Raw genomic sequence first — 26769 nt, 5'->3', positions numbered from 1 at the left:
GAGAAATGAAAAGCAGAAACATGGCAACTGAAGTTAGAAACTTCAAAATGCTCGAAATTATTCTGTAAAGCACTCCTACTGCAATTTGTGTGATATGTCCTATTGTGCCTAGCTTTTATTTCTCTAAGGATGGAAAATGATATTTGTTTGTCAGCTTCACACATTGCTCGCGGTGTATATCAACAAAATTAGAAAAAAATATAGCTGCTCTAGTTTAATATCTCCATTACTGCAAAAAGATCTGATGTCTCAATTTTCAAACTATTTCAGTTATTGTACAAGTGCATTCAGCACACTGGCTTTGGGCCCTGCAACACTTGCTGTCAACATACAATTCCACTAAATCCAAAAGGATTACTTGCATGACATTACCCATTCAAGCCCATGTTAGACAAGACTGCAGCAATAAAGACTGGTTACTGGACCCATATTTCATCTCTGTTACAAAAACTGACAGTAAATAAGCTAGCAGCAGTTATTAGGTGTTCTTAATTGTACTGCTTGCTAGAGCTTAGAAATTAATTCAACTCTCCTCCAATGTTTACTACATGTCATGATACCTATTTCATAAAATATCACAAGGACTAGCTGATTGTGTGTCCGAACTATTTTTGAATGAATAATTCCTTTCAGAGTTTTTACTAAGTTAACAGATAACTTCAGTGCGTAACTAGCCTTTCACAATATTTTCACACACCATTTATTTCCTATCCAATATTTTAGGCCTCCTGCTCTTTCCTTCAGTATTTACTATTTTCTATCTACAGTCAACTAAATAAAAAGAGAACCCACTGCTAAAGTCTCTTGTTTGCTGTTCTAAACATGCTGCTTTGCCAGTTTGGTAATTTTGCTGCTGGTCTTTTTTTTTTTTTTCTTTTTTTCTAATAAAATAAAATCCATTCTTTGTCCTGAGTCTCACACGTACAAATCTTCTTCTGTCTAACCTCAACTTCTACCGCTCGTCAGCTACTGCCTCATGAATTTCACATATTTTGTTTTTTTAAGTCCCCTTTGTTACTCCTACAACACACATCTGTCATCATCCCAAGCCACTCTCATAGCTGGAACCAGCTCACACTCCCCAGTTGCCAATGGACCTTGCAAGTCCTCAAAATTCATCCTCTCTCTTATTTCCATCACTTATCCTTCCAACTTCCTATCCAACTAAACTGTTAAAAACATAATAGTTCATTAAGAACTTGGGTCTTATAGAAATTTCTATTATCCAGAAAAGGACTAGTACTCTTTCCTCTACAACAACCCTGATCACGCGATCTGATGCATGTTTTGTAAGTTTACACTTAATTTACAAAGAGAAAAAAAAGGGAGTGCTTGATAGGGGTTTTTACCCCCACAGAAAACACTGGGGGGAATTATTTATTGTCATATACTAAGTTACGTTTAAAAAATCTGCTGTAAGGTTAGGGTTCGCACTCTTCAAGAAATTTATATGCAATCTTATTTCAGTCTTCTCTGATGGCAAAGTTGTAAAAAAATGAAATTAAGTTTTGCTCTCTATAACCCATTCACACTGTACAGTCAAAAATGTATTAATAAACTATAATTTCTTGCCATCATACATAAATTAGTTTCATCTCAAGTGGTTTACATACTAACAAAACACTTGCAATGCTTGTGCGAAAACATACAACTGGAAGCTCAAATCATCACTTTACTAAAATACTGCTAATTGAGTAATTTTATCTACACCAAACAAACATATGAAGGACTACGGAATTGCAATGTGGCCTATATATCAAAAAAACTCTGCACAAACACCACAATTCTGTGCTTTTGAGCTGAAAGTCTCCAACACCCCCCTCATCACAACTGCGTATCACATGTAGTCTCTTTCTCTTTATTAACAGCTTTAGGATTACGTGTTATCTGTTTTTCCTACTTCATTAATCAAAGGCAAACTGGATATAATCTATTTTCTCAGACAGATTTTGGAACTGGATGCGCATGTTCACTGTGTCAGCCACGCTTACTCTGAAGTACATAACAGCTGTATAGGGCAAATCAGCTTGTGCTAAGCAGCTATCCTGCAGCAGAGATAAAGTAGAGAAAAATACCCTATGTTGCACATCAAAAACAATACCCAGACAAAGGGAGTCCTTCCTCCTCAACTCACAAAGTTCACAACAAACTTTTAAATACTGCAGTCAAGGCCATGCTTTGAAAAACAAGCTTTTTTTTAAAAATTTTCTCTGGTCTCAGAAATAGGAACAAGGCTCAATGCTACCTAACACAGGCAACTAAAGTGAGAGATAATCCCACAGTTAAACAGATCGGCAGTGGCTAAAGGTTCAGTGCCAGGGTATGCCACGGATTGACTGCAGGAGACTAAAGATGTCACTGCGTTTCTCTGAGCCCGAGTGCCCTGTCTGTACAAGAGGGACAAACAGCTCTAGGATTTTTTTTATTCTTTGGCATAAAAACTTAAATTTAAGCCCCTCAGAGTAGCAACAAACTCATATATATATGACCACAGCCAAACACAACAGTCTCCGATCTCAGCTAGATCCTGCCAATTAAAAGACAAGTGGTTTTATTTCCTAATACTTCCCATGTTTTGAGCCTAAGGAGCAGGTCACTCAACTGCCGCGTCTCCAGGGCTTTTCCCAGCGAGCAGCCGCCAGGCAGCGGGAGCAGGCGAACGCAGACCCTGCGGAGGTGAGGAGCTCTGCCTTCACCAGCCCCTCTGGGGGCTGAGGACCAGCCAGCACACCAGGCACAATTACCTGATTAACACACACGTCGCTTCACGCAGCTCGTGAAATGCTGCATTTTTGGCTCAGAATAGTTTCTTTTGAAAGAAAAAGAGCACACCACAAACCTAGGTGACAGAGACGGAAAGGGCAGAAAAAGGCGCACCTGTGGTCACTGCCCATGCAGGTACACCAAGGCTTTACTCTGATGGCCTCGGTACACCCCGTTTCTCTGGGAAGCCATCCTTCCTTCAATGTATTTCGATATTCCGGCAGGTGTTTTAAAGCATTCCTTCCTAACGCGCTGCGTTCTGGCGCTTGAGGGTTTGCAGCTCCTGAGAGGGGAGGGGGAACACAGCCGGGGGCTCCCCGGCTCGCCTTCCCGCCGGATTTACCTCAGCTTACGCCGGATTTACCGCCCGGACCCGGAGCCCCAGCCGGGCTGGGGAGGTGGGGGGGCGGCGAAGTCCCTCCAGCCGCTCCGCTGGTCCCCAAGGGCCGCCTCCCCCCCGCCGGACCCGCCGCCCTCCCCACACACCACAGCTCCCTCTCCGAAGGGGAGCCGCCAGGTGAGGGGCGGGAGAACCGGCCCGCACCCCCTCGCCGGCCGGGCTCACCCCGGCCGCAACAGGCGCCGCGGCAGGCCCCGCTTGCGGCGACTAGGGAGGGGAGCGAGAGCCGGGGCAGACCCTCAGGCAGCCCCCGCAGAGAGGCGGCTCCACTCACCTCCTCAGGAGCGCGGGGCAGCCATAGCTGCCGGCAGCGGTGGGGTGAAAGGAGAGAGCGCGGCGGCAGCGTCGCCAAGGCCCCGAGGCGGCGGCGGCCCCGGCTGCCTACGCCGCTCGGCGGGGCCGGGCCTGGGCGGGGCCGGACGTGAGCGCACTTCCGCGGGGCGCCGCCATGGCGGGTGAGTGAGGGCGGTCGTGGGGGCTGCTCCCCTCCCGTGGCCCCATCGGGCGGCGGCACCAGCCAGGCCCTGAGGCCGGCTGCTTTCCCCTGGCGGGAGCGAGGTGCGGCGGAGGGTTGGGATCAGGCCCGGGGAGCAGCCGGAGGCCGGGCCCTGGTGCTTCACAAGTAAATTAATAAGGTGTCTGTGGTGCCCTTCCTGCCCGCCGGCGTGTTACTTTCTCGCGTGGATGTGGGTGAGGAAGGTGCCCAGCACCTCGCTCGTTACCCCCGGGAGAAGGGAGTGACCCCCGTGTGTGTGGGCTTCGCGTTTGTGACCGCTTTTCAAGCGTCCCTGTGAATAAAAGTTAAAAATAAGTAATTGATGCTAGCAGGGTTTGCAGCCCCCTTGCTGCCTGGGGCAGGGCCAGAGGTGTGAAGGTGCGGCCACTCGCCACCCTCCCCAGAGGTGATGCTGGAGCGGTGTATGGCAGATTCCCCTTGCCGTGGGGTCCCTCCGACGACACATGGTGAAATGTGGGCTTTAGGCTCAGTGGTAAAGCACCCGCCGTCTCCAGTAGGACCCAGCTTTCTCCCAAATAACTGCTCACATGTAGACGTGAATTAATTCAGTGCTCATTCGTGGCATGAGCATTGCATGCATGCAGTAGTTGTTGCTGTGATTTCTTACCATCATACGCTGTGTTAGCATTTGACTATCCTAAATTGACAGAAGTCTGCTAGATTGGCCAGTATCGCAAAGCCACTGCTCTCCATGTTACAATATCACATCTCAGAACACGCTTGCATTTTTTAATAACATTATTTTCTTGTAAATATTAACAAGGCTGACAGACAACTGGATTTCATGAGTGAAGACAGCTAATGTAAATTCCATTTTACTTTAATCAATATTCAGCAGTAACGCACAGAAATCATTCACACAAACAGCTGCTGGCCGGCACACTGATGTGTTTCTGCATGCTTTAAATAGCTTGAATTTCTTTATTTTCTCATATAGCAAAAAGTCCTGCTGATAGTACCCCAAGAAGACCTGTTTTATCTGTCAGTGCAAGAAAAATTAAAGATAATGCCGCAGACTGGCACAATTTAATGATGAAATGGGAGAGACTGAATGATAATGGATTTACTGCAGCAAACAAAATAGTCAACATGAAGATCAGCGAGCAGTAAGTATGCTAATAACACATACAAGTAAAGACAGCATAAAGATTGTGTTTATTGAGAAATTAATCTGTTTTCTTCACTAGAAGGTTATTTTTGGAGATGGGAGAAAGATGTCAGAGTGGATAAGCTAGCTCTTAGATCAAACTCAGTAGTTGATCATAACTTTTGGTTATGTAAACTATTGGCATTCAAATAATAAATGTCTCATAAAGATTAAAATAATCTCATAAAGTAATGATATTTGCAAGAAATGGAAGATGTTTATTATACATAGTCAGGCATAACAGATATTTAAAATACTTACATAATGTAGGAAGTTAGAATCTAATCCTATAGATCTCAACCTATGTGAGTTCCCTTACTCACTTGCATATTTACACTGAGGCCAATATTACCAGATTTCACTAAAGTTAAAAACTCAGCAGATTTTAAGAAAGAATCAGTGATTTATGTAGACAAAAAAGTTATAGTACTGATGATTTGAAGAAAAAAAAATAAAAGAAAAAGATAACTGGTAGAGCTATTCCCTTTGTGCTGTAATGAGGAACTTATAACTAAGGTTTTGAGAAGAAACTTCTCCGGAGTCCTGACAGCTGAACAGGGTTTGTCTGACAGGTACAAGCTCAGGAATATTTTGCTGTAATGGTGTCAGATGTTGCTTTTGCTCTCTAGCAACTCCCTCTCCCCTGTCTTAAGTTTACAGCTTCTGTGGAAAAGTCAGCAAGACAGCCTAGGTGTCTGCACATTAGCTGCTCTGCGTTCACAGTTAAATGGCTTGGCTTAAATTGGGCATGAAAGTGAGTTTGTGGTGAGGCACCAGATTGTCGGCTGGGGCAGCTGAAGCCTGGGTATGCCTTGTCCATTACAAGAGAATAACCTCCAACACAGGGGCAAGGTAAATAGGAAGAGGTGTTATCATCTTGACACCTGCAACTGTTTTTTCAAGCACGTGCTCTAAGGTAGACTAATTCTGTGTTCCTCTGAAGATTATGGTACCAGCCCCAATTGGTTACATGGCTAGTTATGTCTCTTACTATTTTTTATGTAGGAATTCTCATGAACAGCCCATGAGAGAGAGATTGTGTAGGATCAGACCCCATCGATTTTAAATCTGCAGAGCTCAAGTAAACCTATATGCAGTTGTTTCCTTTGTCTTAACGTTTCTATTTTAGATTTCAAGACAACAAACTGGAGATAGCATGTGATAACAGTGCCACAGAGTCTGAAAAGCCAACTCCAAAATACAACGAAGAGCTGGACAATTGCTGTGCAGAATTACTTCAGACCTTAAAGCATATGGTAATGCTTATTTTTCAGTCTTAGTCAATACAAATCAATTCCAACTGTGTTCAAGTATGACATAAGGAAAAGTCCTCAAGTATTCATTGTAAACAGAAAATTGGGATTTTTGTTCATGGTTCTTTGGCTTCAAACCTAAATGATTATAAATCCAGTATGCACCATTTATTTGCTTAACTGGTGAATTTGAAAGTTGTTTTTGTATCTGCCTTCTGCTTATAATTTTACTCCTCCCTTTATAAAGTGATCTGAAAACGAGTCATACAAAAAATGCACGCTAAAACTGCACCTGTTTTGTCTTTTCTCATCCTGAATATTCCCTCTGTTTAGAACAAAACAAACAACAAAGCATAAAACAGTGCTTTACCTGCCATCATATCTTTGCAGCTATCTTTGATCGGACATAATGCAGTTATATTTTTAGTCTGCCTACCGGCATTTTCTGCACAGAACTCCTTCTCTAGAGAGTAGAGTAAGATAATTATTATGTAACCCACCTTTTTTGTGGGTACATTGCTAGAAATTAATGTCACCTGTCAGTTTGACAGGAAACAAAAATAATTTTTTTTTGCCTGATACTGTAATTTAAAATTCTTATTAAAAATAACTTTTACAACCTTCTGCCATAGTGGAGGTCCATTAAAAAAAATATAGTTCTATTTATTTTATATAGACAGGATACCAGTCCAGTATTTAGAAGAATAAGCAGGAAAGCAACTAGATTTGCCTCAAATTTTGTTCTGTAGGAAAAAGTAACAGTAATTTTTTTGTTTTTTCTTTTTTTTTCCTTGAGGTAGTTTCGTATTCAGTCTACCAAGTATGTTGATGCAATTTTTTATTACTCCTGAGTCTAAGCAGCCAGTGTTAGACTGGATACTAAAAATAGCTACTACAGACATATTTTATTTTTTATTCCTTATGAGTATGTACCGGCTTACGAGTTTATAGAAATATCTGTATTTTAGCTTCTTGACTTAAAGCTCCATTTTCTTGTAAATATTAGTCCCCATCAGTAATGCATAAACTTAGGTGAACATGAAGAAAGCGTATGGAATGACCTGTTTTTTGAAGCAAGCTGTTAAATCAGCCTAGATATATTGTCAGTCGTAGCTTGAGCTGCTTTTCTCACCTGCCGCTGATCTTTTGAAATCAAATTTAAATCACCTTGACATGGTAATGTAAGAAAGCATGTGTTTATAGAGCCTGTGTCACACTTGTTCATAGACAGTCTGATGTTTTTCCCCAGTGCTAAATCGCTACAGGAAAAACCCAGAGAGGTGAAAAAATGAGAGCACACTTTAATATATTTCTACATGGGGGAAACAAAAGAATTACGCAAAATCAGAGTCAATAAGCCATATCTGCAGTGTTCAAAATTTTAGGGTGTCTCATATTAAATCTGTATATAAATTCCAGCTTTGATTCCTGTCTGGAGTTTAAAAAAGTGAGTTAGAAATGTTAAGACTAAATACTCTTCAGAAATAGCATGTTTTAAAAAAATGTTTAAGATTATAGTAACCTAATGTTCCTGAGATATTCATTAACTTTACATGTTCATCATTTTCAGACAAAAATACAACTGAAAATGGAAAAGCTTACTTCAACTACTAAAGCAATCTGTGACTTGGAAACATTCCACCATGGAGCTGGGAAATGCACAGCACCCTTCTTTCATACATGGCCTACACCATACTTCTGTAAGTAAAATATTGATTAACTTAGCTAATTGCATTGTGTCGTTGATGTCATCTAATTTAGGACTGGAAAATAAACCCTTTTATCTGGGTGTCTTGCCTTAGAGAGAAAGAGAGAGTATCTGTCTCCTTTATAATTGACTAATCAATAAACACATGAATACATCACTTGGCTTAGGGTTACTGCTGATGACTGCTTGTATGAATTGCCAAGCATTGTCTGACATGCAACAATTACAGCATAAAACTAAGCTTGTCAGCAGCTTACAGTGTCCAAGCTGCAACAGCCACCTCCTTTATAGAGATGTATTTGCAACTTGGTAGCGTTAAGCCATAGGCTTAACTGACTTGACTTGTTACTTGACACTGAAATGAAATCCTTGAATGCAAAGAACAAGCTACACCTCAGTTAATTCTCAGGCAGCCAAAGAAAAATTCCTCTGATCTCAATGTCAGTCAAGACAAGTAAAGAAATGTTCAGTTACTGTCTACTGTTAATATTCTTTTAGCATTCGCTTGATGGCAAAAGGTGCGGCCTCCCAACTGGTATTACCACAGTTTTAAAACTTTGAATTCAAGAGAAGCCTGATTGCAAACCAGCTGCTGCCTCTGTGAAGTGAGCGTTGTACCTTTGTGAGGCCCTGCTTCCTACTTCATTACCACGAGTCAGTGGGGATTTTATGTATTAGTTTCTGTCAGCTTAAAAGGGTAGGAATGACAAAGACAAGTGCTGTCAAAACGCTCGTTGTCACTGAATCATTTAGTGATGCTCGCTACTCCATGAAAGACTAAATCCTCCTGAAGGTAGTGATAGTTAAGGCTAAGCTAGAATCACAAGATCAATCTCTCTTTAAAAATAGTTTGTGTGGTTTATTTTTTAGAAAGTCAAACAATAAAGATTATTACATATTTTAACCCTCCTACTAACATAACTAGTAACAATATTAGTTTTTACATTACACGCTTCAGTTTTGGTCTGTTGTTCATAAAACTTTTCACTCTTGGTATCGCTTATTGGTGATCGTGCATTGCTAAAGTGCCTGACAGCACGTGAGGACATCCTTTAGATTAGCTAAAATCAACAATGACTCTCAAATGTGAAGCTTGTGTTTCAAGATAGCATTACCAAATTTTAAAATCAAATTTCAGTTATTTGAAAGAATAGTTATAATTGCTAATTTTACAGTGGGTCCTGAGAATCAATACCACTGCTTATTCTAGAATTAAAAGGGGATTCATGTCAAAATCACGTGTGTAAAATACATCCAAAAGCTGAGGAAATTGTTTAGTGTTTTATATTCTAGTGTAAAAACATTAATGCTGTAAAAACACAGATGTCTAAATATGGGGAATATCTTATGTAAGGTAGGGGGTTTTTAATGTTCAACATATTACAAGTATGATTTAACTTTTAGAGAATTGCTGAAATGTTGTGGTCAATGTGCTTGGTTTTTCAATCCATTTCAGTCGAGGTTTCTCTGAAGCTCTCTGAAATGTACAAGAAGGAACTCCAACTCAAGCAAACAATTGTACAAGACATTGCTCATTCTGCCGACCGGGATCTGATGATGGTCTATTTATCATCATGGTTGTACCAGCCTTACATTGAGAACAGCAGCAAACTACTACTCGAAGCCATGCTGCTGGAAACAGGACACAGACAGTGCTAGAATTTCAAATGTTCCACGGTTTGCTTCTAATAATGCTTACATGAAACTGAAATGGCAAATTGCAAGGCTTACTACGTAAGCTGAGTTTTGTAAAACTTATTAAAAATATTTTTGTCTATTTGTATTTATTATTTTGTCTCAGCTGATACTCGTTTTTCTGCATGGGACAATCTGGTTTTGGTTGCTTTATCCACTTTAAATGCAATAGAGAAGCTACAGGTAGGAGGCTAAGTCCCCTGTAATCAGAAAGAGGTAAGCACTACTTGGTGGTCTGGGGGGATTCAATGCACACAGACACCTAAAGCAAAGAATTTAACTACTTTTCAAGTCTTGACAGTCTAAAAGATCTACATTGTCCCTTTCACCATAGAAATTCAGCACTTGATCTTTTGTGTTTTGGTTTTTTTCAGACATAACAGGGCTTTCGTACTTGCTTTATAAATGGGGAAAAGGAAAGGAAAGCATAAAAGGCAGGATCCAAGAGTGGATCCAAAAGGATCCACATATTTTGGTATGTGGTTCTGAAATGCTGTCGCAGACACTAGTGTAAATTCTGGTTTGGTTTTGATAATGCGGTTAGGTACGTCACCCTTGAAGAGTGATCCAAGCCTGGACTAGCACAGTGGGAAGGTTTAGTACAACTCACCCTTCCACAACCGTTATATGAAAAGGTCTTGTCTCTTAATTCATTGTAACTTTTTTTGTTCTAGAGATGTTTCATGAAAGCATAATAAGAACAAGACCTGCTTCAGTCATGGCCTTATCCCATATTGTTTGCTGTCACAAGTCTCAGCGAGTTTTTCCTTGGATTACTGTTTCTGATGTCAAGTGGTTTTGGTATAAAGGCATGCCCCTCTGTATTTTTGGTTAGCAGTTTACATTACAAGAATTGGTGGCTCAAATTCTTGTCTTGCTTTTTTATGCTGCCTTCTTGGTAAAGAGAGTAGAGAGTGCATTCAGGAGAAACGGTTAATGCAAAGGCTAAATGCTGAAGTGGAATTCAATAGCCTTTTTTGCTTTCATGCTTTCACTCCTAAAGACATAATAATCACCGTAGCATACTGTTACATCAGAGCTGGGTAGCATGGAGAAGCTGCTACACTTACCCAGCCCTAGTAACTCTTAGCTGCTATTGCAAATTAGCACTTTTCAGAAAAGTGTATTACAATGTCGAAACTATGCTGCTGTATCATCAAATTTTTAGTTAAATCCCTAATGTGTAGTGAATTTAGACCTTCTGCTTACTTCATTATGATAAATAGTCTGAATTCCTCCCACTTACTGATTGCCTGTATGGCCTGTTCCTATATAAACTGATTTAGATTTCACACGGTTATGTAGTGTTTCTAAGTGCTGTTGACTCATTGTTGCGCCCTGACAGATGTTTACCCTTGATTCTCCTTGAAACAATTATTTGAACTAAAAGACAGTAATATGAAATGCACACTGCTATGAAATGACCATAATGGCTGTGGTTTGACACTAGAAAAAATCTAATTAAAACAGTGAGAGACTCTGGAACAGATTTCTGATAGGAAAAGTAGGGTCACTTACTTAACAAGTTCCAAGCTGAAACCCCGTGAGCTTGGTAAGGGAAAATACACGAGTTTCCTGCAATAATGGGACAGACAGACATGGATTAGAAAAGTTTTCTCAACATGCTGCTCTGTTCAACAATGAGGTTGTTTCTGAAGCTTAATAGTGTTCTATTTCTTACCTCAAATTTCTAGCATCTAAAAAGAAATTCTGCAGTAACTCAAGGAGAATACAAGCCGTTATGAATAGCTTTGTTGTTTTTTTTTTATTTTCCTGTGCAAGCACTCCACCTATTTTAACAGCCACCTTAATTTAACCGAGTAGGGCCAGGCCTTTGTCACTATGGAAACACCTTCATACTTGAAAAATATTTTCCAAGGAGAAAAGGTTGGTTCACTTATAGAATTGTTCTTTTAAGATGAGAGTAGGTGTATTGTATTTCCCAGCATGTGCAAATCAATAGGGAAGGCAGAATTGAAGCAAATTGTAATTTTCTGCACAGGTGGAAACTGGTTTGTTCTTGTTTCTTAGAGGAAATAAGCTCTTCAGGAAGGGGTCTTCATATTCGCAGACCCCTTTGCTCATTGACTGCTATCAGACACAAGAAGATTACTGCAAAATCATTGCAGGGATGTTTTGCCATTGTAGCTCTAAGCAGTTGATTGTTATATTTGAAGCCCTCAGATGTAGTTATTAGACAGTCAGTACAAAAGAGTGTAATAAAGAATTGCTCACTGCAATCAGAAACTTTGAAAGACCACCAGAACCTTGCTTTGTATGGTATCTTCACTTATAAGGTAGGCCTGTAGCCTCTTACCATCACCACCTCCTGAAAAAAAGAGAGGAAAAAACCCAAACCAAAAACTACACCATAAACCCAACCACCACACAGGAGCTTGCTAATATATGATGACATCTTTCCGATCCACACATGAAAAGCAGTGTTTTGTCTAATCAAAATTAACCTCCTATTTAGGCAACCAAGGCAAAAAAGAAAAAAAACCCAACAAAACCAAAACCAAACCCCACTATGTTAAAGGGATACAGTAGAGCAGATTGTTTCATCTCTAAATTGTCCTCTCTCCTGTTTAGATTCAATTTTAGTGTAAGTTTCTGCTCAGTAACAAGACCATGAAAAATCAGTGTTCATACTTAATTTAAGAACAGTTCTCCTGCATATTACAGGTCCTTTTAGCTGATTTATCCAGTTATCTCAGTAGCCTCATGTCTTTAGCAACGAGGCAACACACACATTTTAAATGGGTTACCAATTTTCAGTAACATCTACAATAGCTTATGAACAAAATAAAAATACTAGTCGTTTAAGAGTGTTCTTTTTCACCTGCTAAGCTTCTTGAAAGAAAAGACGGTGCCTTGGACAAGAAGCTGCTACACAGGTCTCCACAAAAATACTGTCATCCAAGCAACATACTGAAAGTATGACAAAAATACAAGATAGCAGTAAATAATTAATTTGGTACATTTTCTGTCTGCATAGAGAAATGGGGATTATAGTCAAGGATACCTTTTTATTATGATTAAATATTACAGGGCAGTGTGGAGTTACTAGGAAGGTCACAGCTTAGAACTGACAAAGAATGCATTATCTGAAAGAAAAAAATATAATACAATTCTAAGAAAAACAGACTGTCACAGACTAAAGTGAAAAAAGAATCTGTTATCTCATTAAGAAAAATCAGATCACTACTTACACACCTTCACATTTCTAAGTAACAGCAATTTTTAAAGGTTAGACAAGCATACTTAAATACATTTACAGCAGTTCAGTACAAATCGGATCTTGTTTGAGGCTATTTTTGTCCCTAACTTGGATGCTTATTTAAGGATCAGTTAGGTTGTCACATTGTTCCTGGAACACACAAGTCTGGATTATATTTAAAACTGTCCATTTTTCCAGGCAGATTTACGCACATCAAGTCTAGATGCTAATCAATATTCAAGGTAGCTTTAAGAAAGTGCACTAACGAAGTGTTTTGTCATCTCAATGGCACAGAAAACGCACATTTTTAATATAGTTTTTATTTTACCCATATACAGCTTGCCAGCACACAGCACATCACTGCTGAACAGCAGTACAACTGACTGCATTTTTAGATGGCAGGAGAGAGAAAAGGAATTATGTAACAAAAGGGAATAGTGCAACAGTTTTAGGGTTGACAGATTTCCGCTTTCCACCCACCCCCAACATATAAAGCAAATAGAACGATGTTAATTCTAGAATTTTTGGTTGCAATGCTGCTAGATTTATATAAACATAAGTTATAAAAAGTACAGGGCATAGAAACAGTTTACAAATAAGTTAAATTTCAATTATTTCAGTACTCACATTAGAAAAATATACATTTTATAGAGTCAGTCTTTTCCAGAAGAAAGCATATAGAGTTTTCTAATTTATGGCTCCAATTCACTTTGCGAGAGCAAAATATCTTCGCTTTGGCCATCTGCTTCCATTGCCAGTAGTGCTTCCACAGTTTCCAAAGGTATCCCCTCAGGTGTGCGAATGTGCATTGTCGTACCATTGGAATCGGTTACAATAACGATGCCTTCTGCCTGAGACAAAACAGCAGTATCTGGATGAGACAGGATAAGCCCGTCTGAAGTCTGAATAAAAATCTGTTCATGTCCCTGAGACAAAAAATCATGGCTCTCATCAGTAATCTCAAAGGCTACAGTTTCATCTACAGTAACTGTATTCTCCAGCTCATGTTGTTCCCCTGTCCCGCAAAATTCATTCATGTTTTCATGGTTCACATGAGCAGACAGGGAGGCTTCGTGGACAGGGTCCTGGTGCGACTCAGTCTGAGCACTGTGTGGGTAGTTTATTGGCACAATGTTTGTTGAAAAAACTTTTTCAAGTTCCTGCATCTCATCAGTGATATCAGCATTGTGAAGTTGTCCAGAACGTTCTTTAACTGCAGAATCATGGTTTTCTTCTTGCACTTTCTGATATTTTTGATTGTAACCATTTTCTTTGCTTGTCGGTAAGTTAGTGCTCTGACTGCCCGCTGCACTTTCTGACACAGAGCTGCAACGTTCAGGAGCTGACAGTCCACCTGCTGAATTCTCACTCACAAAGTGCGCTTGAACTACTTCAGGGGACCCATCTGCTTCAACAGGCAATACAACTTCCGCATGTAGCAGAGACGCGTCACCTGCCATATCTGGTCCCTGTATGTTTACTGCTTGGGAATACTCTATCGTCATTTTCACAGTCTGGGAGAAGGTACCTGAATTTTCAGCATCGATTCTAACTCCTGAATCAACAAGTAAATTATGTTCCTCTGCTGTTGGTAACGTACTTCCAGTTGTGCAGCAAGTGATATGCCTATCTTCTGAAAGCACGATTTCTCCATTTAATGGAATAAAACCTGAAAAGACGAAAGAAATGTAATTTTGTTGGGGAATCTAATATTGCTAGAATCTAATAAAGCTAGACTGCTTCCCTGCTTTCTTCCCCCAAACTAGCAAATCTGAAGCACTTTGCAAGAGTTTCACAGCACTTGAGGAAGTCAGTATAAAAATACTTAAGGAATTTTGGATAATGAAATATTATCGAGTATTTCCATACCGAGGGATCTTACATTAGAAGCAGCGTTTTTCTGTTAATCCTGAAAACAACCTGGCCTGGAAGTCAAACTCAATTTTTTTCCATCTGGTATACAGCTGGTAAACGTTAAAAGGTAAAGAACTGACCAGGCACAAAGTAGTCAGCTGCTCATCCCCATTACCATTAGTAAATTGGCAAAAGCATTTAAAGTTGACAAAATTTCTGTTGATAATCAAGCTTATCCTGGACTCAGACATGTCACCAAGTTACTACATATCTAATTAGCTGTGCTAACAGCCCCAGGAGCACTTTTGTCCTGTGACAGAAAAGGTAAAAAACACTAGAAATTTAGTGCGTTTTACCAGATATTTGACCTGGACCAATAGCCAGGTCACAAACCCAGTAGGTAGTTGAACAGTAACTCCTAAGCTGCAGTAGTATGAGCTGTCTGTTTTTATTACAGAAGATCAAAAGGAACAAGTAGGTTATGGTTTTTTGGTGGGTTTTTTTTTGTTATGAAATATACCACTGCACAACAAAGGGGGCCTAACACTGCAGACCATTTTTAACTTTTTGTGCTGTAGACTAAAAGCCCTATCAGCAGGTGCAAGTGAAACAACATTTTAAAATCTCATAGCCCAGAAGCAAATCATAATACAACAAGAAATAAGCACGGTCATGCAGAAAGCCTTTCAGAGAAAGAAAAGTAAACTAAGGGGGGAAACAAAAAGCCAACCATTGACAGAAAGAGATGCAAAGGGCAAAAGCAAAGCATCTTGCAGCAACACCAAAAGGAGACGTATAGAAAGCAAGAGGACAGTACAGATATACACATCTTACTAGACATGGGTAAGGGCTGGAATCTCTCGCAATGGTGATTATAGTGCCTCTGAATTACTGCAACACTTTCACATAAAAAAACAGTGGAGTTTTGGGAGATTACAGCTGGGGACCCATCTCACTTTCCTTTCTAATACACTGTTACTCTGCCAGTCTGAGGGGCAAGGGGAATAAAGACAAAGGAGGGATAAAAAGAAAGGCAACCACCCAAAGACTGTGGTGCAAAATGTTGCCTCAATTACAGTCTTCAGGGCCGGCATCTCCCCAGGAATACAGGACAACCAGCACCAGCTCTCCCCCTCCCCCAGGATCCACAAAGCTCTGATGGTTCTGCTATCGCAGCCTGCTGGGGCAAAGAGGAAGGACACACACGCTGCTTCCTCTTCCTCTGCTCTCCTGCTGCTGACACAAAGGTCATGCACTATCTCCACTATAAGGGACGGCAGACAGGAAGCGGACGGGCTGCAGTAGCAGCAATAACTGGATTATCATGCATTCAGAATTGAGCTACTGCTGTGGTCTGCATCATCTGTAGTATTCTTCACCCTCCGTGAGGCCTCTTCCAGTTAAACAGCTGATTTTGAAGGACTTGGGAAACAAGGTAAGAAACAAAACCTTAAGACAAAACCCACAGTAGCTTGAAGAACAGAGAGATTTGTTCAGCTCCCCTATCAACAGAACAGAATCGGAAAATCTGAAGAGGTTACCATCTTTTTCAAACAGTGTACACAAATTCCCACTCTTTTCCTTCACTTCATCTTGACTGGCATAAGCATTATTCACATTCTCCGTTACGTCTTCTAACTTGGTCCTTTTGGCTGATGGCAACAGTTCCTCCCCTGAGCTCTGTCAATACAAGAGATAATTAACTGGCTGCCAGCGTAACAGCTGACAATATTGGAAAAGATCACAAACTAACTGTGGGCACTTCATGGCAGTGAACCAATACTCTCCGTGAAAACAGGATTTTACACTAAAGGTCTTCCTAAACAGTAAGAATTTAAACACAACCCTCACACTTCGCCAAAATGCCACTGTTTACTTTTGATATTTGGGTGAAACAATCAGCCTATGCTTCAACATCAAAGCTTCTCTCTGAGCCTTTGTGATTAGCTGTATGGCATGAAACCTGCCATAAGCTCTCTCCGACCTATGAACAGCCTGCCCAGACTGTTCGGTTAATGAAGACTAATCAGCTCTTTAAATTTAACTACAGGCAGAAAACGGAAAAGTACTAGTCTTATTTATCCACCACCAGAAACAACTCTGGATTAAATAAGAAGTAGAACAGTTAAGGGGATGGACGATAAAGATGTGACTTTCAAGAAGAGGAAACGCTGCTCCGTGCTACAGCTGTGAACAGACTAAATCTAGTCAACTGACTTGTTAGAAAGAAACTGTTTTCATGCGCCTCTACCAACCACCAATGAGCAGAGCAACCACTTCTCCAGCCTCTGAGCCTGCTGTAGGTTAGCCCATTTCCTCCAACACAAGTTATTAGAATATGAGGATCCTTCTCACTGTGGGGCCCACATTTACTAACTCTTCAACAAAGTTGTAGCATCCCTTGTAGCATAAGATTACCTGTAAGCCTTTGAGACTCTGTCCTGAATGCTACCAAGTGTCTTCCCAAAGCACATCTTTGGCATGCTAGTTCATATGCTCTGCTATGATACCACAGTAGAGAGTACTTCTTTACATATTTCCAAACACAGTGAAAGCCTTACTTTAACATGAGTCAGGTAACACTAGTATGATTTTATAATGAATAATAATCTGTCTTTAAAAGTTTTAATTTGTCTTAGTTTCATTTTTAATTTTCACATATATTTTTCACATAATAATCCATACCTTAGCTAGCCGTTTTTGTCCCAGTATCTCCACAGGCACTTGCTCACTAACCGCTTTATTTATACATTGTGAACAAGAGTCTACACCTTGCATCTTTCGTTCTCCAGTGAGAATTTCTGTAATTCCTAGTGATTCAGCAACCTTTAAAAACAGTTACAGGAAAAAAAAGTAAAAGTTAGTCTCTCCGATCTGACTATATAAATGCTGAAATACTGGTTTGTTTTCTTAAAGCTGAACTAGAACTACAAGGGGTCTAATCTGACAATCAACCATCACAGCTCAATGAAGCAGTCAAACTCCCATGTTTTCTACTAGCCTCCACGTTAATAGAACACGACCTTCATTTCAAGGTGAGCATTAACAGGCAAACTCAGAAGAATTAAGAGTACAATGCTTATATATAGAATCCAGAGACAGTTACTAAGAGCAGAGTTTAATAAAGAACACTGTCGAGGCTTTCCATTATTTAAAAACCATGTAAGACTTCCTGTTTAAGAGTATCTCTTAATAGTTAAGGATTTCCCCCCCTCCCATTCCATTCCTCTGCTTCATCCTTATGTAGGTGTGCTACTATACAACTTCTCAAGGCTAGGTTCCCTTTGTTTGTTCTGTGTGTCCTTTGGGGGTTTTGGTTTTTTTTGGTTTTTCTTTTTTTTTTTTTATTTTTTTTAAAAGCATAATTCTATATTAAGAATGCACATTAACAATGAAGAGAAGCAAGAAAGAGGTTCCATTCTGGGACTGCCAGTACCAACACCATCCTTTTATTTGGTGCTACTTCATTTCTCCAAAGGGAAACATCGGTGTTACGTACAAAATAGCAGGATAAGCAAACAGTAATTCTAGAAAGTTTTTTAGTACATACAGTGAAAAATGTTAACCACTGCTAATAGTCCATACAGGACTTCATTTTTTAAACCAGGATTATTATAAGAACGAAAATCTTATCTCCACCATCCCTACTCTGAGTTTTCAAGTACACTCCCCTCTCTTAATAGTTGCAAGTTCAGTGCTGATGTGCTTTAATGAGCACATTGTTTAGAAATTTTGTTGGAGGTAGTATACAAACTAGTGTTTTCACTACTGGAAACAGAGAAGGGAAAACCAAAAATATGCTATGTACAAAGCACTGTTTTATTCTAAGCAAGGGGAACACAGATTGATAAGGATCCATAAGGATAAACAGATCCACATTAAAAAAACAAACCAAAACAAAAAAACAAAACCAAAACCAAACCAACAAACAACAACCAGGCAGAAAACCAAACCTACATTGTCTTTCAAGATACATATGCATAAACAATGAAACTGAAGAGTCACTGAAATAATGGTTTGCAGTTTTATTAATGTATTCACTACCTTTCATATTTGTTAGTACAACTGTGAACTGCACAGATGCATTCAGTTTGTCCTCATTTTGCAATGAAACCACTTATCCCTTTAAATCAAGGCCACTCATTTTAAATATAGACCCCTCCTTCCTAATCAAACATCATGATGTACTTTTTTTAGCAGTTAATGCTAAATACACCTTGCAGTAACATGCGGCTTCATACTACCCTAGATAGACAAGACTGATATTAGTGCCAGAATTTTTTTTTTTTTAAATATTTCTAGTTGTATCTGTTTCCATAAACTAGAACTGTAGTTTTACTATGGATTTCTTCTTCTCTTCGCTTAGTTGTCGGACTTCTTACAACAATGTCTATTTTTGCTCATCAAAAAACATGTTTTCTTCAGCATGACAAAGCTTATCAGAGAAAAATAAAAACACAAAGCATCTAAAATAAACAAAACAAAACAAAATAATCACAGTTCCAAACAGAGTGCTTTATTACCTTAGCATCTTTTATTTCGACAGACTGCTGGCAACTCAGCAAATCAGAGTTACTGAGGTGATCATAAGCCATTTTCTTTACCATATTATGCAAGTCTTCAAATTCCCTATACACATCTGGGAAGTAAGCTTTGGCTGGATACCCTTTTTCAACCTAGAAATAAGAGAGGAAAAAAAGGATTTGTTTCCCCCTCACTATATTTTAAAAAAGAATTAAATTAAAATCTGTCAGTTTGTTTTGTTCAACATTTTAAAATAGAAACATTCAAATCTAAAGATCATGGAATATTCAAAAATGCCACTGAACTAGTCAGCAAAAAGCAGGACTTTCAATCAAAAGACCTACCAGAGTTTTTGCCTGTGTAAAACATAAGCAATGTGTAGAACATCTACATTCTGCACAATTCTAACTTAGGAAACTTAGATACATCTCTAAAGGAATCTTTTTATGTATACTAATGGAAGTCTCCCTGAAATAATTAAACATTTTTACATAAAAAACTCACCTTCATCAACAGAAATTCATATACTGTAACAAGCTTTGTAAGACGTGGGAGAGCCAGCTCCATTAAGTCTTCATTATTGCATTGTTGTATTAGCTGTCAAAAGCCAGAATGAGTTTATTAGAGCAGAGCAGCCTACAGAGGTCATGCATCCCGCATTCAGAACATAAAATATCACTACTTTTTTTGAAAGATACACTGTATATTTCAGCAGCCTTGAGACTAGATGCAAATACAACATCAAAAGAGGAGATAAATTAGAAAACCTCAGAACAGTTACTACCCATACACAGACAAAACTCAGTCCCACAATGCTGCCAATTCATAGAAAGAAGAGCAACATCAGTAGATTTAGTGGCCATAAAGGATCTTCCACAACACACAGGAAACAAACAAAAAACTGTGTTAGTAGCATGGATTTTAATCCCTATTCTATCCTCCCAAAGAGTTTATTTGTGGGTTTTTTTTTTTCCATTTTCAATGTTGCCCAACTTCAGTTGGGTTTATTTCTTTATACTTTGTTGGATGCGATACATAATAGTAGCTAGTAGCTTTCCTTCTCCAGAAAAAGGATAGCGAGAGTATGTCTACACGTCAAAAGTCCCTTTCCAGACTGAGTTCCCATTTTCCCTTTGTCCAGTGTGTTGCTAAAGTATTTTTTCCCTGAACGACAACTTAATGTTTTCTTCTTAGAAGATGTCTTAGGCTTTCATCTTGTCAGTACACAAAGATGTAAAAAAGAAAAAAAATTTTTTTTTTTTAAAATAAGCAATTAGGAAAAAAAAGAGGGCAGGGGAAAGATACTGATACTTGTGAAGTAATTGCAGAAGAGAACCATACCTCTTTTAACCTAGCTTTTCTTCTGAATACATTGTGTTCTGCTGACACACTACTAAGTGACTTTGAAGGGGACTGACCAGGTCTGCTAAGCCTTCCAGAACACCTAGATCTTCCACCCATCCTTGGTCGACCACGTCTCTTTGATCGTCTGGGTCTTCCAGGTCCTTTTGGTGCTATGGGTCCCCGGCATCCTGAACTGGTTTCATTTTGTTGTTCTGCCAACGAGTGTCTACCTTCTGCAGACTTACAAGTCTTAATTAAAAGAAAAACAAAAATATTTATTCACTGTTTTAAACAGTGTTTTGAAGAAGACAATTTTATAGTGAAGTTCATCTATGCGAACAATAAATAGCATATTAAATAAATGCAAAGCTGGACACAAGCATAACTGCAAAGAAAGTTGTGGAATAAATCCAAACATTAGTAAGACTGCTACTGCTGCAACACACATATGCCATTATTTGCAAAGTTAACATTTTTGATCCACAAAATACAGAGATTAAGGGAATATAACTAAAGACCTGGTTTATATCAGTTAAATATGTTTAGTATTTTTGAAGTAAAATATGTGCTCTTCAAATAAAGAGGTTGTAGAAATAAATCTTAATTAGCGGTAAAACATACCCAAAGAAAAATTTGGCTTTTATTGTAACTATGTCAAAGCATGAAGACTTTATATGAAAGACAAAAACTCTGAACAGCCACGAAGAGCGACAAGCCCATAAATAAAAATAAATACATCGTCCAATTTCCACATTTCAAAATCCTTACTCTTCCCTAAGAACACAGTTATCATTGTGATTTCAATGCAAACTTTTTTTACTGATCAAAGCTGTGATTTCTTACTGAACACATCTTGTCTTCCCTTCCAAGCTAGAATTTCTAAGAACGTCCCAGTACTTTTAGAGAGAGGCGTTTACAACAGTACTGAGGTATACCAGGCTTCTTTTCGCAATCGGTACATTTTCATCCCAAAGTTCAGTACCTCCCTACTATTCTAGTGATTAGGAGAGCTCTAAAAAGGGCAAATTTATGTCAGTTCTATCCAGGGATTAAATTACTAAATTAGTTCTAAATATGACATAAGACTAGGTTGAGCATGGGGATCTTCATTGCCTTCCTGTCTGTATCAATGTACCTGTTTTAGTAACCTGGCTATTCTTTCTAGAAAGTATTTACCTGACCGATACCCTTAACAAAATCAATGAGTTAAAATGCAAATTTGTAGAATCCAAATTTGCTAGTTAAAAGTAGCAGGTACAACAGCAATCTACCAGTCAGTAGTAGTAAGTATGAGACTGAAATTTTTCTAAATTCCCATCATCCTGGGTAAAATAAGTGCTGCACAGGGAAGTAACAACTACATAATACAGAGAGCAGACTTTGGTATTCTGCAGTTCTCTTTTTCCAAAGATGATAGAAGACTGTAGAAGATGGAGGAGGTTTGTTTGCTGCACTGGCATCTTAAGCTCTAAATTTTCATGTTTCTGAGAGCAACTTCCCATTCACAAATAAAAGTAACAAATGTGACACTGCTACATCTAACTGAGTATTCTTCCTAGACAGAAGCTGTGTCAGCTCTTACCGCAAGATGTTAAGTCATTTTAACATTAAAAGAGAAACTTTACTTTGAAGTGACCAGCTTAAAACATCACAGAGAAAAATTTGCAGCTAAAGTAGCTTCCAACCCAGAGACTCAAGTTTAACCAAAGTGTTTGGTTTGCAGGGGGAGCTAAGTCAGATTTTCAAAACCTGCTCTAGGAAAAGCTGCAATCCACTGTTGGATTCCAAATAAGAGATTTTTCTGTGATGATGCTTTTTCAGTAACAGAAACTAATAGAGCAGATGATGTCTTGCTGTCTGTCATGCTAAAGGCTGTAACTGTACACAGTACTCTTATCCGAATGCAGAGAAGAATGCTATTTATGCAGACAAGGTTTTTTCAAGACGAAAACTATGTCAGAAAACCAGTAACAAATGAACACTCAGTGAACATTTTGGTTTATGTGCCTATGCAAGAATACTACTCCTGCAACACTGCAAGAGACAATAATTTGATTTTCAAAGCACTTCAATGGGAAATTTGTTTAACTTAATATATCAGTGGATATTTCTGAGCAGTACAAGACTATGCAGCTACAAAATTGCCATTCTACTTTCCACAAAACTGACAGCTTTTCTAAGTAATATACTTTACCTGTTCTCCAGCCTTTGAATCAACAGTTTCTTCCAGACTGGTAGCTAGTGCATTTTCATTATTTAAAGTGACAGCAACTGAATGCAAATGTGCTGGACTCATCATTTCCTCTCTTATTCCACAGGCACTGTCCACAAATACACTTCCATTAGGCTTATTTAAAGGTATTTTTTGAGGTGAAGACTCCAGCTGTCCATGGCCTGGGTTAAGTTTATAATGTCTTGCTAATCCTCCTTTTCCTATATAGGATTTTTCGCAAGTCTGACATTTAAACATTTTGGGTTTCAGATTATAATTTGAAGAACTGAATAATGCATCCTTTCCCTTCACTTTTCCTTCTTCATCATCTTCTATACTCAGCTCAGAGTAGTCATCAGAATCAGACTGATGACCGTCAGCCAAATCCTCCATTTTAATGAATTTATAATCTTTAGCTTTGTATTTGGGAGGGCGTGAAATCCGTCCGGAACGAGTTTTCACTTTCAAGGATTTTTTTAACTTGTCATCTTTTTGGTTTTTTTCAAGGCATGGTGTCAGAGTATTTGCTGAAGTGGCTGCAACCACGGTAATATTTGGAGACCTTGTAGCCGATACTGCGGCATGGGTAGCTTTCTGTCCATTTAGCATCTTAGATGTGGGAATCTTGTTCACGGATACTGATCCGTGAGATGGTAAAGGTCTCTCCATAAGCAACTGAATTGGAGACTCTGAAGAACTATGCAGGAATAGCTGCTGCTGCTGCTCAGTTCCTGTAACGGGCTGTATCCTAATTATCTGGGGATTAATAATGCCAAGTCCTGGTACGCTGGAATTTCTACTAACTGACTGACTCAGCGTAATAGTTTTGGACTGGACTGGTGCCAATGATGGCATTGGCCTTTCAGTTTCCTTCATCTGTCCTGGCTGAACTTGGATACAAATGGCTTCCAGCTGCTTTTGTGGAAAAAAGGAAGAGTTAAGATTACACAAATACAGTATTTATAAATAAAGACAATATTTATCAAGATGATACACACATGCCCTTAAAGCAAACCATAAAGAATCCAACGCACATCATTAGTTTTCCATTTTAATGCGTCAAAGCACAGATTTAACATCAAAGCACAGATTCCCTTCCTTCAAGCTACGGGCTTTCCTGTGCATTTACTGATGTGACTGCTGTTCAACTAGAGCATGTAAAGTTTGCTCTTAGCCCATGTCAGACCTTCGTTTCCTGCTAGCCGGCCTGTTCTGGAATAGCAGAGTCAATGCCATCACTTAAGCAGGTTCATAACCTTCAGCAAACCAAATGCAGCAGAACGACAGTCTGCTAAATGACACAGGCCAAATACCAGATCCAGGCCACACTGTAATAAGTGCTCAGTTCAAAAAAACCTTTATGATGATGATTAGGAGGAGGTATGTGATACTGTTCCTCTTCCTCATTCATCCAAATTTCTGCCTCAGCTTGAACCAATGACTTGACACCCCCTGCATCCCAAAACGTGGACTGAAAACCCAGGTATTGTCACCTTCTGTAAGACGGGTACACATTATTTACCTGTGCATCACCATTTAACCACTAAGAAACAGCTCCTCTACCCCAAAACGCAGGCTGAAAACCCAGGTACTGTCACTTTCTGTAAGAGGGACATGCATTATCTACCTGTGCATCACCACTGAACCACTATGAAACGGCTCCTCTATGCTGTTTCAGCTGCGCTTGTAGTCGGACCGAAATACTGACCACAGCAGCTAGTGCCTGCATTCAAACACAGATTTTTCTAAACTGCGTTGAAAGTTGTGCCTTTCAGCTGCGAGACTCGAGTCTACACCCAAGGGCAGGTGTGACTGAAGAGAAAAATCAAAAAAGGAAATAATAAAAAAGATACTAAAACTCCTCCACCCGAGACCTGCCCTCGGCGGTGGATCACCGCCAAACGGGCGCCGCAGGCTCCCTTTTTCCCTCCCTCCCCAGCCCCAGCCTCACTTACCTTCTGCGGGAGGAGCCGGGCGGCCGCCATGGATTTGCCCTGCTGCAGGGCGACCTGCTGGGCCACGCTCTGCAGCTGCTGGGCGGCGTTCTGCATGATGCTGGCCAGCGGCGGGGCGGCCCCGCGGGCCTGCGGCGGCAGTAGGACAGCGTCCCGGGGCGGCGGGCAGCCCCCGCCGCGGCAGGGCGGCGGCCCCGGGCCGGGCTCCAGCTGGGCAGCTGCCGGCGGCGGCTTCTGCTGCTCCTGGGCCTTGCTCACTTGCTCGATGACCCGCTGGAGCTCGGCGGGGGCCAGCGGCGTGGCGGCGTGCCGAGGAGGCGGCGGCTCCGCCGTGCCCGGCCGCGGGCTCTCGGCGACGGCCAGCAGCTGCTCCAGCAGCCGCCGCTGCTCCTCGGCGCTCAGCCCCGCGCCCTCCACCAGGCTCCCGTCCGCCTGCAGGTAGAGGACGGTGCCGGACAAGCTCTGCGCCAGCTCCTCCCTCACCGCCAGCAGCTCCGGGCCCTCCGCGGGGGGCGGCGGGACGATGGGCCCTACCGCGCCGCCCTCCTCCTCCCCGCCTGCCGCCACACTGAGGGGAACCCCGCAGGCGGCGGCCGCCCCTCCGGGGGGCTCGTCTTCAGCGGGAGGAGGGGGGGGCGGCGGCGCCTCGGTGCCCCCCTCCTCAGGAGCCGCCATCTTGGCGGGCGTTAACGGGCGGGAGCCGCATCGCCGCGCCCCCCCCCCCGCCAAACTCTCCCCGGGGAGGCCTCGGCGGCGTGGGGCGAAGCGAGGGGGCACCGGCGGCGCGCGGGCCAATGGCGCCCCCGGCAGCCGCCCGCCGCGCCCCCGGGGCGGAGCCGCCCAGCACCGACGGCGGCTTCGAGGGGGCAAAAAGCCTTCGGAGGTGCGGGAGCGACCCACGCGTGACAGGAACCGGCTGCGGGCGCGGTGTCCCTCTCCTTCAGACTAAGCATGCACTCCGCCACTCGCTCCTCCTTGGTGGGGTTCCGCATGCCCATGGGGAGTAAGGACAACAACCAGGCGGCAAGTGAGGGCGTGCCACGCGTGAAGTGGAACCCCCACGTAAGAAAACGCGCCTGAAGGGGTGACCGGAGCACGCTGCAGGCCGGCCGGCACGGCGGCCGCCCTCGCAGAGAGAGGAACCCTCACTCTGCTGGAGTCGAGGGGTCGTGAAACCCCCCCACTCCGCCGCGGCCGTGTCCTTGCGCAGCGGTGACACGCGTGTCTCGGCAGGAACAGGCGCGGCGGGCAGGACGGCGCCGCTGGGACACAAGAAAAAAAAAGTTTGCCTCTGGCCCGTACGGGGATCGAACCCGCGACCTTGGCGTTATTAGCACCACGCTCTAACCAACTGAGCTAACCGGCCAGCTTACAGCAGCACTTCACGCCGCGGGCAGACAACCGCACCCCAACCCCACCGCTCCCATCCCGACCGCAGCGACGGATACCCTCGTTCCCCCTGCCCCACACAGGCGGGAACACGCCGAACTCACCGGCAAGGCTAGAAAAGCCCTCGGCCTTTCCTACCGAGACGCAGTGCCTGGGAAGTAACAATCACAGGGATACGTTCATGATTTCACCTCTCAGTCAACAGGCTAACGCTTCCCCAGGTTTTCCAGGATATGAGTCCAGTTTCACTTAACTAAGCAAAATATTTATTTTGGGCATTTATTTTAAAGCAATTACTCTTCAGGCTGTTTAATACATCGTTAGGATCTTAGTTTGCACGGACAAACGACTGACCTTTTCCTAATATTTTACTACATATGCAGCATTTAAAAGACAACTTTTCTTCTCAGCTTCGAAGCTTACGTTAAAATACCATTATGTCCGTTTAGCAAAACGAAGGGGGGACACACACACACCTCTCCAAAATTTATGTTCTTTTGCAGGCCGGCTCACCACAGCTCGGTGAGGAGAACGCGGGGAGCGGGGCCGCGGTCCAGATCCCCGCCTCTCCTGCCAGCTGGGAACCGGAGACCGGGCACCACACCCACCTCGCCAAGCCAGGAATTAAAACCCCCGCGTAACTCACGCCTGCAGTGCCGCAGGGAAACCGCTGGGGATCAGGAGATCGCCGGAGATCAACGCGAGCTCCTCGGAGCGCAGCGCTCTGGGCGAGCAGCGGCGGGGGGAAAAGATGGCTGCAGCCCACTGCGCGCGAGCCACCTCCCTCC

At 41.7% G+C, this 26769-nt stretch overlaps 3 protein-coding genes and 1 non-coding gene across 17 annotated transcripts in view; 1 reads left to right on the top strand and 3 right to left on the bottom strand.

Annotated features, from left to right (window-relative positions):
- The window catches only part of TECPR2 (tectonin beta-propeller repeat containing 2), a 59855-nt gene extending 56270 nt beyond the window's left edge, over window positions 1-3585 (bottom strand). For 6 of the 7 annotated variants that reach the window (XM_054201647.1, XM_054201651.1, XM_054201650.1 and 3 more), the window contains exon 1: window positions 3438-3585. The gene's annotated coding sequence lies outside the window, so the exon portion shown is untranslated. Of the gene's footprint in view, window positions 1-2877; window positions 3308-3437 lie in introns of those variants that run through there. The other variant, XM_054201649.1, reaches the window with a different exon arrangement.
- Window positions 3555-9597, top strand: CINP (cyclin dependent kinase 2 interacting protein). Of its 2 annotated transcripts, none has more exons than XM_054201681.1 (5): window positions 3555-3618; window positions 4618-4786; window positions 5957-6083; window positions 7651-7780; window positions 9245-9597. In XM_054201681.1, exons 1-5 carry the CDS (start codon window positions 3612-3614, stop codon window positions 9445-9447), a joined length of 636 nt encoding a protein of 211 aa, XP_054057656.1. In that variant the 5' UTR covers window positions 3555-3611; the 3' UTR covers window positions 9448-9597. The 2 variants fall into 2 exon arrangements, with proteins under 2 accessions (XP_054057656.1, XP_054057658.1); XM_054201683.1 differs by lacking the exon at window positions 3555-3618 and adding an exon at window positions 3674-3853.
- Window positions 9598-10194: 597 nt separating this feature from the next.
- ZNF839 (zinc finger protein 839) lies at window positions 10195-26766 on the bottom strand. 7 transcript variants are annotated; one of them, XR_008466441.1, is made up of 10 exons: window positions 24593-26766; window positions 22620-23552; window positions 20423-20674; window positions 19586-19678; window positions 19081-19233; window positions 17243-17383; window positions 16099-16237; window positions 12509-14372; window positions 12326-12414; window positions 10195-11058 (listed from the first exon to the last, which is right to left on the bottom strand). XR_008466441.1 is itself a non-coding variant. In XM_054201654.1 (8 exons), exons 1-8 carry the CDS (start codon window positions 25265-25267, stop codon window positions 13396-13398), a joined length of 3363 nt encoding a protein of 1120 aa, XP_054057629.1. In that variant the 5' UTR covers window positions 25268-26766; the 3' UTR covers window positions 12493-13395. The 7 variants fall into 7 exon arrangements, 1 of the variants encoding a protein (XP_054057629.1); XR_008466443.1 differs by having other exon boundaries at window positions 10195-12414; window positions 12509-12590; window positions 13331-14372; XR_008466442.1 differs by having other exon boundaries at window positions 10195-12414; window positions 24593-25854; window positions 26086-26766.
- TRNAI-AAU (transfer RNA isoleucine (anticodon AAU)) lies at window positions 25885-25958 on the bottom strand. Its single transcript has one exon. It is a non-coding gene; the product is annotated as a tRNA-Ile (tRNA).
- Window positions 26767-26769: the final 3 nt, after the last annotated feature.

Source organism: Rissa tridactyla, chromosome 4, assembly GCF_028500815.1.
Source record: "Rissa tridactyla isolate bRisTri1 chromosome 4, bRisTri1.patW.cur.20221130, whole genome shotgun sequence".
Taxonomy (NCBI): Eukaryota; Metazoa; Chordata; class Aves; order Charadriiformes; family Laridae; genus Rissa; species Rissa tridactyla.
The sequence above is the reverse complement of the archived record's forward strand: the minus strand, read 5'-3'. Positions and strand labels throughout refer to the sequence as shown.